Source organism: Bemisia tabaci, chromosome 1 (genome assembly GCF_918797505.1).
Source record: "Bemisia tabaci chromosome 1, PGI_BMITA_v3".
Classification (NCBI taxonomy): Eukaryota; Metazoa; Arthropoda; class Insecta; order Hemiptera; family Aleyrodidae; genus Bemisia; species Bemisia tabaci.
The window spans coordinates 82151503-82167054 of NC_092793.1; the positions used below are offsets into that span (position 1 = coordinate 82151503).

A 15552-nucleotide genomic window follows, 5' to 3' on the forward strand; every position below is an offset into this window, starting at 1 on the left:
TTACCGAGGGGCGGGGTTCTCACCAGTGGCGTGGCGTGAATAATCGATTATCGATATCTCGCCATTTGAAGCTATGGTAAAGAATCGATTACTAAGGTGTTCGCTGCGAACACCCTGATCATCGATCTTTTTTCATAGGTTTAAATGACACCACAATCGATATATCGCAATTCACGCCACGCCACTGGTTCTCACGTAGTTGAACGTTCTCGTGACGTAAACACAACTATCAATGAAAAACGGAGTTTTTAAAATGTGGGTACAAATCATAGTAATCAACTGTTCACTGGTCAACACGGGTCGATTGCGAAAAATTTGTTCACTTATTCTTAGTTGATTTTTAGCGCTGATTCCAGAAATAGTCTCCGTTTATCTGGATCAGTTCAATTTTCCCGGAAAAATGGGCAATTTCTCTAAAAATCGAGCTTTTCCAGAAAAAAGTCGGTTTTCCGTAAAATCTGTGGACGGCGGAAAAAAATTTAAGTCATAATCGGGTTCAGCAACCAAAAATACACGAGAATTTTTGTATTACATGCCTACTAAAATTCCCTTTTTGTTGCTAACATCAAGGTTTTTTCCGGTCAAGTGCTCCCTTCCACTCATATACCACCATGTAAAGCTCCTCCGATTGTTTTACGTCTGGAAGGAGGGGAATTTGTTTTTCTTAGGTAACGAATGGGATTATTGCTGTTCGATTGTTACCACTGAAACTGAAAATGACCCTCGCCCTCTTCCAAAATCTCCGGAAAATCATGTCTCCATTAGAATGGTTTTTTTAAAGCTAAAAAACAATTTTTTTTTCGAAAAATCCATTTTTCAAAAATTTTGTAGGTTTTTCAGAGAAAACGAAGATCGTTTTCGGTTTCAGCAGTAAAATAGAGTGGCAACTATCCCATTTGTTACCAGAGAAAAAACAGTGTTCCCCTCCTACCTCACGCAAAACAATCTGATGAGCTTCACATGGTGATGAATGGGCGGAAGGGCGCACTTGACCAGAAAAACCTCGATGTTAGCAACAAAAAGGGAATTTTGGATACAGAATCCGAATAGCCTTATTTTTTCCCCCCGTCCACAGATTTTCCGGAAAATCGACTTTTCTCTGGAAAAGCTCACTTTCTGTGGAAAGCTCACTTTTCAAGGGATAAGCCGATTTGTCCGGGGAAAATCGAATCGAACCAGAAAACGGAGGTCATTTTTAGAATCAGAGCTAAAAATCAACCAGTCGTCTTTGTGAAAATCAAACAAATTATTTGGTGAGCAGCGTTATCATACAAATTATTTCTTTGTATGTTCACAGAATCGATCCAAGATCGTCGTCGTCATCTGACGTGACGATTCTGGGTCGCCGCGTGACGATCTTAAATCGATTCAGGATCACTCTACGAAAACCCAGGCGTACTCGATCGACTAATTTACAATTTTAGATGAGTGAGAAACATCGGAATCGTTGGATGGATCTTTCGAAATCTTCGGATTGATCTATCGAACGATCGAAATCGTCGGATTGACCTCTCGCAAGATCGAAATCGTCGGATCGGTCTTTCGGTAGATCGACTCTTCGGATTCGATCGATTTTTCCCGGCCGATCGGGATCGATTCTCTGCTCGATAGTCGACTTAACTGCACCGTCGAACTGATGGTGTGATGGAATCGTAGTCTGATGACCTTGACGGGCCCCGGTTATAAGTAAGAGCGACATGCCCCAGGCCACAGCCCACCGACGACATCGAGAGACGGAAGTGGTGATCGCGCTCGCCACTCGCGATTTGCAATTCACGACACCCCCTCCCCCCCCATCCCCGGATGGATCCAGCCTCAGATCCCTCTCCTTCGCTTTCTAGAGTACCTATATTGAGAGAGTATGGCCACTGGGGTTACCACCTCTGATTGGCTCAGCCATCTTAGGCTAAATGGAGCCCTTAGGACCCAAAAATGGCGGACGCCATAAATTAATGTAATGCAAAATGACTCAAAATGTAGTTTTCTTTGCTTATCGTAACGAGAAATTTACTCAAATGCACTATTGCGACATCTTTACATATTTTTAAGGCTAATCGTGTGCAATTTTTGAGAAAAATTATCTTAGATGTAGTAAGGTTGGCAGCAAGTGCGGCTGGTGATAACCGTCAAAAGTTGGCAATGACCCTCCTCCCATCCACAAAAACCAAAACAAAGCACCGCCATTTTTGGGTCCTAAACCTCTCCATGGGGCCCGGTGGCCATACTCTCTCAATATAGGTACTCTATCGCTTTCTATCGTCTACCCACCGCAAGTGGTCAGTTGGGCTGGTCGCAAAAACGTGTTCTGATGCTTGATTATTGTAGATTTGCTTAAAATAATTAGATCTGTCCAAACAGCAACTCTCAGCTACGCTCACTAGTAACCGAAATATTGCGCTTTGAAAAATTCTGTTTATGACGTCATCCACCGCGGTAATGACACCCTTGGTTTCTTCCACCTCGCTTTCATCCGAGTTGCACGTTGAGTAACCAGTGCGTATGTATTTCGCAGTGACTGATGAGAGTAAGGTGGGAGAAACCAAGGGTGTCGTGTCACTACCGCGGCAGATGACTTCATAAACCGAATTTTTCACATCGCGATGTCTCAGTTAATATTAAATGAACGTAACAAGTTATTGTTTGGACGGATCTCATTACTTTTAGCTCATCTACAACAATTAAACATCAAAACACGATTCTGTTCCCTGCGCCACCGACCCAATAAGAAGCTAATAGTGCTTTTATTTTGTCTGGATTTTCGGTCATCTCTTAGCACTTGCAAATTAGGCAATTTCCCGAGTGCTATGAAAACCTAGGATTTTCCCATGAAGCTTTTCAGTCCGAGAATCAGTGAAAAAAATAACACGAATTTAAGAAAAAGTTATAGAATCTCAAATCTTTTTTCAAGCTAAGTTAAGAAACAAAAGACCATTTAAATGAAATTTTCTCGTCTTACTTCTAACTTGCCCATATTGAGTATATTTTTTTCTCTTGGATAGTCCTGGAAACGTAGAATTTTTTAGAAAACTAGCCGTATGCGCGCGTCCGTCACGGCTATAGCCAAGGAGCTGCGCTCCCTGGATCCCCGGTCACTCGCTACGGGAAAAACATTCGGCTCGCACCGCATTTTTTTGAGTAGTTGGATGTTTGATCACTATGATGTATACATTTTGGAAACTCTTAAGACAAAAATAATTTTGTCACAGAACCTTGTTGCCGGAGCGTGCCATCGTGGTAGTTACATTTCGGCGGGTGTTTTGCCTATCCTACTTACTGAAGGCTCTCTACCTTATCGGACAGCCTCTCTCATTGTAATTGCATAAACTTCGATCGGATTCGATGGTCGGCAAGTACAATCGACGAACCACGTCTATCATCTTCTCTTTCTTCTCCTTTTTTGGAATCTCTGAAACCTTTTAAACCTTGCCCTTCGTTTTTGCAACCGAATTTGAAAGTGTATGAATCATTACTGCCTTCCAATCAATTTTATTGTTCTCTCTTTATTTCAGTGCCTGTAGTGCCCAGTATCAAACCCGATCCAAAGTACGATCCCATGTTTTTGGAGGCTCTAACAGGATTTCTTTTGGTCCTATCTGCTGATGGTGATATCGTTTTCCTATCCGAAAATGTGAACGAGTACCTTGGATTATCTCAGGTCTGTGTACTATTATTGCCCAAGAAAGAATTCAAAATTTGACAGTTTCTTCCAAGGTTGCGTAAACTCACTTGATCATGTCAAAAATAGGTACCATTTTTGCTCTGAAAGAAGCGTTTTTAATTTAATGGTAATCAGCACCTCTAAGGAATTTTCGCTGTAAGTCCTCATTCTGGATAGGTATTATAGGCATTTTTCCCCTCTGCGATTTTAAAGAGGAATGATGGATTTCCCAAAATTAAAATCCTCGCAATTCATATTCATTAATTTTTAGGCACGTTAGAATGATTTTTCTTAAAGAATTTGGCAAATTTTTTTTCGGAAAAGAAAGAAAATTCGGAAAAGTTTTTCCTTCTCCATTTTTCTCACTTTTTTAAGAAATGTACATGATTAATTATCACGCAGGTTAAATTAAAATCAACATACGTAAAACTGATAATCTCTCAAAAATCGGCAAAATATTCTTTTATTTGGTACAGAGGCTGCCTTGAGACCATCGAATGCCAATTTAAAGGTCATAAAGACGCACGAGAAAAGCTGTACGAGAGGACCAAAGTTGTACGAGACGTGCCTTTTAAAAAAGTGATGGAAGCCAAATACTTGCTAAAAAAACAGTTTTTATCTACAAATATTGGTATATCGACGGTGTAAGTCGGCAATCACATCTCGTTTGCGGTGTCTGAAAATCTCCGCCTCTATGTTATTCTTTTAAAGGAGAACAAATTGACCTCATTCCTTGAAGTTTTTGCAGAATTTTCCTCGCACAGAGAAGAAAAATCACGGCAGTTTTAGAGAATTGCCGTTGAGTAGTTTTCCGTTTAAAAAATAAAGTATGACAGGAAGTCTGCGACGTCGCAAACCGAGTTATGTGATTGCCGACTTACACCGTCGATATAGGTTTTAATTGGCGAAATATTTGGCATTCATTACCGAGGACTGGCAGGTACTTTGAAAATGACAAGATGCAAGCGGAGTCGGAAAGGGTGCTGAATGCAACCTTTTTTTTTTTAACTGAAGCAGTAAATTATCGAGAAACAATTTTTTCAGCAGAAATGAAAGGGATCATCGATTTTTTTCCTATCTAGTCATCTTTAACCATGAAAAAATATTTTAGCTTCTATGCAGTTTTAAATGTTAAAGAGTAACTGAGTGAGTGCTTACACTAGTGAGTTGGGCTCATGAATTTTAAAGGTGCCTGCATTTACATTTTTTTGATTTCTAATTGAACTTTTGATCCATCTCTTTTCAGATTGAACTCGTTGGTCAAAGTATTTACGATGTGTCTCACCCCTGTGACCACAACGAAATGCGTGACATATTGTCAGTCAAAGAACCCTCACCCGAAAGGTCCTTTTTCATGCGGTTAAAGTGCACTTTAACAAGCAAAGGAAAAAGTGTTAATTTCAAATCTGCCTCATACAAAGTAAGTACCAGTATTGAAATCTGAAATTTAAGGCATGGTGGAAAAGAGTTGATGTGTGGAACGGTGCTTTTTTATTCTATGGATAGACATTTTAAAAATACATTTCATGGTTAGCAGAGTCATTAGTAAAGCTTCCTGTGCGCACTTTGCTTTTCTGAAAGGAGCTCACAATGAGTGTTCGACAAACTGTCAGGAATAAAATGAGTGTATGTTGATGCATACGAAATTAGGCTCCATCATCGTATGGAATAAAAAGTAGCAGAGTGTGCGTCAGAGATTTCAATTCACTATTCGGTAGGTGTTTGATGTCTTGGCCCACATTACTTTTTAGAAAAAGACAGCATACCTTTATACCCGGTAGGGTATGAGAATAGACTCTTTGGAGTGCTGCACTTAAAATCGTGAAACTACCTTTCCACCCCCTTCGTCGAAACATGAATCAGATTTAGTGGTGGGCAATACAAAATATATATGCTACACTTGTCTTTACTTAACTTTGAAATTTAAATAGGTAATAAAAACAAATCGAAGAAAACGAAAAAATAGAAAAAAAGAAAAAATGTATCTAAAAAGAAGGGAAAAAAATAATAAAATTGAAAGAAAGTCTATATGCTCGAATTTAATTTTAAGTATTGGGATAAATATTCTTAGATCATGAGTGTGTGTGTGTGAGTGGGGGAGAGGGTGTATGTGTGTGTTTGATCTTTGTTTATCTGGTCTGTAAGAGGGTTAAAACTTCATTAGATTTAGGCTTAATTTCATCTGAGCAAGATCAAATTATATTCCTCTTCCATGGCACAAATCTTCCGTTTGTCTGCATTGCTAGGCATAAGATGTGACAAAAGTTCGCTGAACCAGCATTTTATTAGGTTTTAAAAAAATTAAGAGTTAAAACTTTATTAGATTTAGGCTTAATTTCATCTGAGCAAGATCAAATTATATTCCTCTTTCATGGCACAAATCTTCCGTTTGTCTGCATTGCAGGGCATAAGATGTGATAAAAGTCCGCTTAACCAGCATTTTATTAGGTTTTAAAAAAATTTCCTTGTCAGTTCCAACTAAAATACAAATACAACGGGGAATTTTACGTCTAAAAAAATGTCGATTCTTAGTTTTGACTTCTTTCAAAGCGATTACTGTAACGACTTGTCTCATAAAACATGTGTTTTTCCATCTATGCTCTGCCAAAAATATTACCTCTTTCAGAAGGGTTACAGTCTCTGTTCTACAGAAAAGTTGAAGATTAAGGTCATCAAAGTAAAAGATTACCTCTACCTTAGACCATCCACGGTTCGTTTCAGAGGGAGGTAAATAAAATAGTGTTGCCCACTCAAAATTCCTTCGGGATCTTGAAGTAGGATGCATACACAGTCATTTAAGCCTAAAATGAAAATATTCTATCGAGCTCTTCGAAAATAAAATCGATTTTTGTGTTTTTGGCGCTAAAATGGCCTTCAAAAACGATCAATGATTCAATTCCGATGGGTTGTGCATATGCAAAATGGTACATGTATGATGAAATCTACGTATTTTTGGACCAGGAATCGATTGAGCAGGGTCCCGAATCGGTTCGAAGCTTCATTGACCGAAAAATGGGCCTTTTTTGGGATTTTAGGGATGTTTTGGGCCCATTTTTTCCCAATTTTGGCGTGAGAAAACCTGTGCCGTCATGGGTATTGATTATTAGGTAATTTCGGGCGAGAAATCGAATGCGCTTGGTCCCGAGTCACTCGGGGCTTCTTAGGCCGAAAAATTTTTCTCGGCTTGGTTGGGTTAAGATTATTTGTTTGACCGAAAAAGGAGGGAAAATAGTTATTCTGCATATAAATATTATAAATCCACAAGAGGAGTTCATTTTTCGAGTCCAAATTTATACCGTCTCTTCATAAAGCGCATACGATTTCTCGTCAGAAGGTCTTTGAAAAAGAGAAATTGATGTGTATGTGTGTGAACCCGTCAATCAGTGCAGATCAGCATGCGTGCGCACTGATATCATTCTTCACAGCGCATGATCAGATCTGAGATATGCATCGTGCTTTCATGCAGGAGCTTACACAGTGGACTGGCTGAAGGAGGCCAAAGGTCATCAAATTATAGAAAAGTTTCTTGTTACTTATTCAGGAGTCTCATTTTAAAGTCAAAGAAAGGCCAATTTCAGCATCCAGTTTGAACATAAAAGACAAAAAATATTTTCAAAGCTCTTCCGGAGCTCCACCTGGGCCTACAGCGTATTCTTGGATTAGGAAGCCCCGGAGTGACTCGGGACCAAGCGCATTCGATTTATCGCCCGAAAGTACCTAATAATCAATACCCATGACGGCACAGGTTTTCTCACGCCAAAATTGGGAAAAAATGGGCCCAAAACATCCCTAAAATCCCAAAAAAAGGCCCATTTTTCGGTCAATGAAGCTTCAAACCGATTCGGGACCCTGCTCAATCGATTCCTGGTCCAAAAATACGTAGATTTCATCATACATGTACCATTTTGCATATGCACAACCCATCGGAATTGAATCATTGATCGTTTTTGAAGGCCATTTTAGCGCCAAAAACACAAAAATCGATTTTATTTTCGAAGAGCTCGACAGAATATTTTCATTTTAGGCTTAAATGACTGTGTATGCATCCTACTTCAAGATCCCGAAGGAATCTTGAGTGGGCAACACTATTTTATTTACCTCCCTCTGAAACGAACCGTGCATCAGAATGAAGGGGGACCGCCCAATAAAAATATATTTCAACGGGAATACTGTTTCGTTTTTCATCTGTTGTTGTATTTTCAGAATTTCTCATCATCTATCATTTCGTATATTTATTTGTCATTTGTTGTGTTCCAGGTCATCCATTGCACAGGCCACCTTGTTCTACCATTGAACGTAAAAAGCGATACAAAATCAGACAAAGACAATGACAACTCAGACAAAAGTGACTCACCCATGTCTTGTTGTTTAATTGCTATCGGAGAACCCATACCGCATCCATCAAACATTGAAATACCTCTTGGTTCCCGTACTTTCCTCTCAAAGCATTCACTTGATATGAAGTTCACTTACGCTGATGAAAAGTGAGTATTTGGAATCAAAATTTTCAAAAATTTAACATGTATTCAAAAACTAAAACCCTCTGATAATTTTTTCTCGGTGAAAGATATCTCTCATGGCCTCTCCTGTGAATATCAGATCAAGCCTCTGATGAATTGAAGAAGAGATGTGGAATCATAGGATAGATAGATATATCACAAAAATGACTGATTCTCTTCATTGTCACTTTTTACCAATAAAGACCTTTTCATTTCTTCTTCTGTGAAATTAAGTACTTTAGAGTTTTTACGAAATTACAAGCACATTTTACCTACAGAAAAATTAAAAACAAAACTGTGTAAAAGCAAGAATATTATGTCAGACAGAAAAAAGCAAAATTGCGAAGAAACTGCAGAAACAGGTTGTCTTTACATTACAGATAGTACTTATAGAGGCCTAATAAACAAATAATTCAAAATTTTTGCAAATCTTGAAATTAACAGATCCAATGAGACATCTTTGACACTCCTCTCATATCCCAGGTAGGTTACAAAATGTCCAGGAAAATTGACTTAGGGAGTTCTTTTTGAAATTATTCAAATATTTTACAAACGCAGACTCAAAAAATCAAAATTAGAACAGTGTAACCAATTAAAAAAAAGTACCCTCTCTTCTCCAGTTTGCTCTATTGTAACGAGCTGGTAACATAGTCTTAGGTCTCCATAATTTTGTGGGGAAAGCAAGGCCAAAAAGTTCAACAATTTTAATTAGAGTCAACATTTTTGAGCTTGAATGAGTATTAGTACTAGACTGAGAGTGGAGAGTGTCAGTTTAGTACTGATACTCGTGAAAGCACAAGAATATTGACTAATTGGAATTTTTGGTCTTGCTTTCTCCGCAAAATAATGTGAACCCTGCACTGTTTTACCACTTTTTTAGATACAGCTCAGGCTAATTTTTTTGTGTCTTCTTCTTTTCCTCTTGTGTAGCGTTTTACCTTTAAATCTAGAAATTTATTAACATTATTAGCAGTGCTATTTGAGGGTGTAAATTAGAGTCTCACACAATTAGAAAGTGAGAGTATGGAGTGACCTAGAGCTTTTTAAGCCTTGTTTGTGAACAGCGGGCTGATTATTGAAAGTTTCTAGCAGTCACAATACATTAAAATGTGATGTAAGTGTTGCATGGCTAAAATAGGGCTATTCTCCTCTGTCTTTTTGTGCAAACATAATTTAAATAAATTAATCTGCAGGTCCCTCACAAATATGAAGAGCTTGCCATATTACAGAAATTTTCGTCACGAAACCTCTAGAATTGAGGAGAAAATTCAACTGCCATCCATTTTTTGTAGGAAATTAATATCTTTATCCTCACGGTGTCTTTGGTCTTGATTTTAAACCAACAAACAGGAAATTAACTTAGTACCTCAGAAACTGAGAAAGGGCTGTTGAACACTCTTAATTCTAAACTTCAGGCAAGTCGTTGCGAGAAGGGAGCAGGTAGCAATGAAAATAAGTCAAAGAATGGCTGTCATGCACACAGAGAAGAGTGAAGGTTAAAAATACCTAGTGAAATAAAAAATATCTAGCGAAAGAAAAAATATATAATGCAAGAAAATAGTTTCAATTAATCAGTGGTGCCAAAAAATCGCAAGCCTTCCTCAACTTTTCACCGAAATTCCCCTAATATTTAACTTCACCACCACGAAAACGCTGGAAAAATAAAAACTTCTAAAAATCTGGCAGAGTTCTCTCGTTCAGATTTTTCCCCGATTTTACTAGAATTCCCTCATTCCATAAAACTGGCACAGGACTAAAATGGTCGCTTAGTCGGAAAATTCTTGCACTTCCGCAAAGAATACTCATTTTTCCCGTGAAGATGTGTGTGCATACAGGATTGTCTAAGGGTGTGCGTATATGTGCAAGTAGTGATAAAAAGAGCTTTTTATCTTATTTTAGTGCTTATTTCAGTTACATTAGTAATTTTATTCTTTTACAGAATGGCAGATTTTCTTGGTTATGATCCAGATACTTTGCTCACCAAGTCACTGTACGAATTCCATCATGCTCAAGACAGCAAAACCATTGAAAAGTCCTTCAAACACTGTAAGTCTAATTTTTATTTTTGTCACTTTTTCTGAATCATAAAGGAGTAGAAACTCACAGAATACAAAAAAATTTAAAAAAAGGGGAGAACAAAGACAAACATTATCAGAAACTTAGTTTCATATCTTGAAGTTCCTAAAAATGTAAATTTTCTGTAAAGAACTGTACCACAAAGATCGTTAAATAAAATAAATAAGGATACTAACATTCTTATGTTAGTATCCTTATGTTATGTATCTTATGTTGAGCATCACATTCTACAGACACAGGATCATGATATTTAGGCTATGTAAATTGGTTTTCACATTAATCACAGTGGTCATGATGTCATCACATGCTTTGACAGATTGAAGGCACCTGATTGGATAAAAATGAAGGTCATGTCATGTTAAATATGGCATCAGAGGGACACAATATGCTGGAGTCATGAGATGTATGTTCCTTTACAACCGAAATGGGATTTAAAGTATGATTAAAGAAATATAAACGGAGAAAATGTACTGAGTCCTGAATAACTTAATGACCCACTGCATCTGTGAAATGAAAACAGCAGCAAAAGTTACAAGATAAGTAAGAGTCTATGACAGGGTGTCTCAGGGCTTTTCTTAGAGTGGTCACAGTCAGGGAAAACCTGAAACAGTCGGGTACTAACCTGGTGGGGGGGGGGGGAATAAATGGCCCACAAATTAGGGGAAAATCACGCTTGAGGAATGATGATCGCATAATTGTAAGTCTTCACATGTTTAGTTACATAACTTTGACTTGTTTTGTACGGCTCTGAAAATATTGAAATTAGTATCAATCAACCGTTACTGTCTCAAAAGCCAGAGAATTTACTCAAGATTACTTAGAAAAAGCCTAGGAAAGTCAAGGAATAATTAATATTGTAAATTATAGGGTGACCACAGAAATGAAAAATTATTATTCCCTGACTTTCCTAAGCTTTTTCCGAGTAAATATTCTATAAATCGATAAAATTCTCCCTAATTGAACAACCTGCTGTGATAATGATAGAAATGGTGGATGAATAAAGGATGATTTAAATGGTTCAAGTCAGAAAAATTTAAGGTAGTAGGTGAACTGAAATTATGGTGGATCTCGCTGAAACATTTGGATACTCTGTTAAAAGAATAATAGGTCATCAGCTTTTGTTACTCCCAGGATTTTTTTAGTGAATGGCTAGACTATTCATTTGTGGCGGAGTTCCCTTAACTGTCATCGAGAAAGTAACACTGTCTGGTCATTGTCACTGCCACCGAAGTTCTCTCAGTTGAAGCGCCCGCAATTTGAGACGATGCAATCAGCACGTCCGCGTATCGTAGGTTGCATCAAGTGTTTCTGCAGGCGCTTTTAGACGTTCGGGCCAACTCGGATAAATTGTAATAAGTGGCGAGTTTTCGCTTCTTCCCCAGACGAAATATTCAGAACGTCTAGGAGACTCGATATGACTGTAATCCTTAGAATGAGCAATGACTGGGCCAGTTAGATCACTGTTTAAGCAGATTTGTCCCTTGTTAACCTCACTCAAATCTCAAGTTTAAGTCAATTGAAAGCTCAGAAGCATCCTAGCTTAATCAAGTGATGAAGTTAAGTTGATGAAAACCTGGGGCCTTGACGATAAAATGTTTAAAATTTTTGCTATTTCAGCTCTTACTTCACTAAAACGGAGAAGAAAAAGAAGAAAAAATAAATAATGAAAAAAAAGCACTCAAACAAACAGCATTTAAAGCGTGAAGTCTGCTAAAATTGAACAATGTCATTAATGAAAATCCAGTTTTTACAAAAACAATCTTGGGTCCACGAAAAGTTTTGATACTTTGTCAGATGTTTTCATAGCTTTATCTTAGAAAGGGGAGGGGAGGGGATTTATTTAATTGCATTAATCAATTTAATTGCAATTAATTTGCATTGGGCTCCTAAGTTGAAATTGAATTAAAAATATATGATAAAAGAAACCAACACAGTACCTGATAGTATTTATTTATTCTATTTCTAAAACTCACATCATCAATAATTTAGTTATTAGTGAATATACATACTTATATGGGTGGTGATTATTTCAAAAATACTTATCTTCATTATAATGGTTAACTTAGAATATCACACCGTGTTATATTTTTGAATCGTAAAATCTACAGATAGGATCATTGGATTATCAATTTTTTAAATAATATAATCTGAACAGACATGGTAACAGTTCTACGAAATTATCGGTAATTTTAATATTCTAAAAGCAAGAGATAACCAAAATTAAATTTTTTAGTTTAGGAGATGAATTTTTATTTGGAACATTTTGTCGTTTTTTCGGTGAATAGTGCAAAATTGACTAATATTGCCCGAAAATCAATTTTAAATGCAGGGTTGGGGGACAACGAAAGGGACATTGTCCTTCCTGATGCTTCCCCTTCCCAACGATACTCCTAGATTTTACCGAACTTAAAACTTCTCTTTTGCGGTGGATGCGCTCAAAATAGCGCCTAATTTTGTTTCTTCACACTCCTTCGAAGTGAATATTAAGCGTTCTTTTCACTGATTTTGGCAATTCTTGTCTGAAATGGCAGCAAGGACCTACTCACACCGCTGCGAATTCGTCAAAGTACACCATTCACACGCCTCGAAAGCAGCGGTGCCCGGATTTTGCAAGCAATTGACTTATTTTGGTTGGCTTATCCGGAGAAAGCGCTGCCGTGCTAAGGAAAGAACGCCGTATGAGCATTCGAGAGTTGTCAAGTTTCCTCCAATAAAATGTTTATTTTTGAGGAAAATTATCGATATTTTTAATTGAAATTGTTAGAATGGAGATGTTGCATGTGTGACTGTGAGGAATTTGCGATTTGATACTGAAATCGTATGTAAAAGTTCGCGAGAAACACGATGGTGCCACTGGTTTTCTCTGAAATCAACTCCCAAGCTCAAAAAAAGCTCTCAAGTTGAGGCCAAAATGGAGGGGATACCCACGCTACCCTGAGAGTCCACTCTACATCAAAACAAACTCTCCATGCAAAGATAGGGAGCAAATACATTGACAGGGCTGCCACTTTTTTTGGGGACTCCACAAATGAAGACACGGCAACCCTGTCAATGTATTTGCTCCCTACTTTGCATGGAGAGTTTGTCTTGATGTAGACGTGGACTCTCAGGATAGCGTGGGATATCCCCTCCATTTTGGCCTCAACTTGAGAGCTTTTTTGAGCTTGGGAGTTGATTTCAGAGAAAACCAGTGGCTTCATCTTGTTTCTCGCGAACTTTTATAGAACGAATCAACAGTCAAACTGCAAATTCCTCACACTTGCAACATCTCCATTGTTTTGAAGAGATTACGTCGACTAGTCTTCCAAAGAAAAAATTAAGGAGGACGAGGAGTCCGTCCACGTTGCAAACGGAGATACGCGGTTTCACAATTTAGCCATCGATAACAGTGGCGTGGCGTGCTTTGTGATGTATCGATTGATCTGTCATTTGAACCTATGGAAAAGGATCGATTAACGGGGTGCTCGCAGCGAACACCGTAATAATCGATTTTTTATCACGGATTCAAATGGAGAAATATCGATAATCGATCATTTACGCCACGCCACTGATCGATAATGCAGATGAGGCTCAAGATATTGCACCAATCCCTAGCGAAATGCTGAATGACCAGGGTACCTACGCTTTCGGAAAACCGGGAACTATCAAGGAACTTGATCAAGTTTTCAATTGGAAAAATCTGGAAAATAGGAAATCTGATGAGATCGCACTAGCGCAGCGCCAAAGAAAAACACAACGCCATCAAACCGAACCTCGGTCTGATGCAGGGCTCAATACGAGGGCTGTCCCAAAAGAAACCGGACTTTTGTCATAGAAGGCGAACCGAGCGTCGTAATGAAGTTTTCTTGGGCTTGTTTGAAAGCTGATAAGCTACTGAAGATGCTTGTTTTTACAGAATGCAAAAATTCGTCTTGGTAAGGAAACTACACGCTTTGGAATAAAGGAAAGTCAAACTCGAGTTGCGATTTTTGTCTTTATTTCAAGAAAAATTTAGATACAACTTTAAAAAAACCCAGGTTTTAAGTTAAAAACTTCGTTGCTCTCTTATTCAAATGCTTAAAAATAAGGAAATTAACATTTTAAGCAGCTTACCAAGTCATAACCTATCCCCTTCAAAATACTCGCCAGCTTTGTCGATGCATTTTTGCCACCGTTTCTTCAATTGGGAGAAACACTGTTGGAAATCCTCAGATTTGAATGATCGCAATTCCTTCAAGGTGACCTGACCTGGCTCCGTGTGATTTTTTCTTATTTCCACGACTTAAATCTACCTTGAAAGGTCGACGTTTTCAAACCATTCCGGAAATCCAAGAGAACACCTTGTAGGAATTGCGATCATTCAAATCTGAGGATTTCCAACAGTGTTTCTCCCAATTGAAGAAACGGTGGCAAAAATGCATCGACAAAGCTGGCGAGTATTTTGAAGGGGATAGGTGATGACTTGGTAAGCTGCTTAAAATGTTAATTTCCTTATTTTTAAGCATTTGAATAAGAGAGCAACGAAGTTTTTAACTTAAAACCTGGGTTTTTTTTAAAGTTGTATCTAAATTTTTCTTGAAATAAAGACAAAAATCGCAACTCGAGTTTGACTTTCCTTTATTCCAAAGCGTGTAGTTTCCTTACCAAGACGAATTTTTGCATTCTGTAAAAACAAGCATCTTCAGTAGCTTATCAGCTTTCAAACAAGCCCAAGAAAACTTCATTACGACGCTCGGTTCGCCTTCTATGACAAAAGTCCGGTTTCTTTTGGGACAGCCCTCGTACTCATGGTTTCACTTCGAATGGTGAAGAGAGGTACGAGCTTCAAGGAAGTATTGTATCTCCGTTATTAAGGTGTTTGCATGATCTGATAATCCTTTTTCATAGGTGTTAGCGGTATAGATCGATCGTTTTTCAGGATCTCTCGGAAGCCCCGGAAGTGTCCGTAATTTTTATGAGCTGTCCCAAAATCACGGAAAAGTCCGTGAATTTCATTCGAGGTTCTAACAAATTCAAATATTCGCGGTTTTTGGGCGTCATCATTAACGGATGAAATCAGCGCAAGGAGATCGAGTGCAAGGTTTTGCTAAGAACCCCCGGAATTTCATAGGTTTAAATGGAGAGAAGACAATGTTGCCAATTTGCTGGATCCGCCAATGGATCCCTCCATGTACCTTTTGTCTTCTTTATCTATCGCTTTCAATAATCGACCAGCTGCTCCTATTGCAATCTCTACGGAGACTCAAGACTCGCGGGCCGGAGGTTCACGGGGAAAATGCTGAGAGAGCGGATGAAGAAAAGCGGGGAAAATGGGTTTGAATCGATATCGAAAGACCTTAA

The 15552-nt window shown here is 38.2% G+C and overlaps 1 protein-coding gene across 1 annotated transcript in view; it reads left to right on the forward strand.

Moving 5' to 3' along the window:
- Positions 1-15552, forward strand: part of sima (HIF-1 transcription factor component sima) — a 163990-nt gene that overhangs the window by 40855 nt on the left and 107583 nt on the right. The window contains 4 exon segments of the mRNA XM_019061382.2: positions 3510-3655; positions 4905-5078; positions 7916-8142; positions 10097-10203. Coding sequence (XP_018916927.2) covers positions 3510-3655; positions 4905-5078; positions 7916-8142; positions 10097-10203 — 654 coding nt within the window.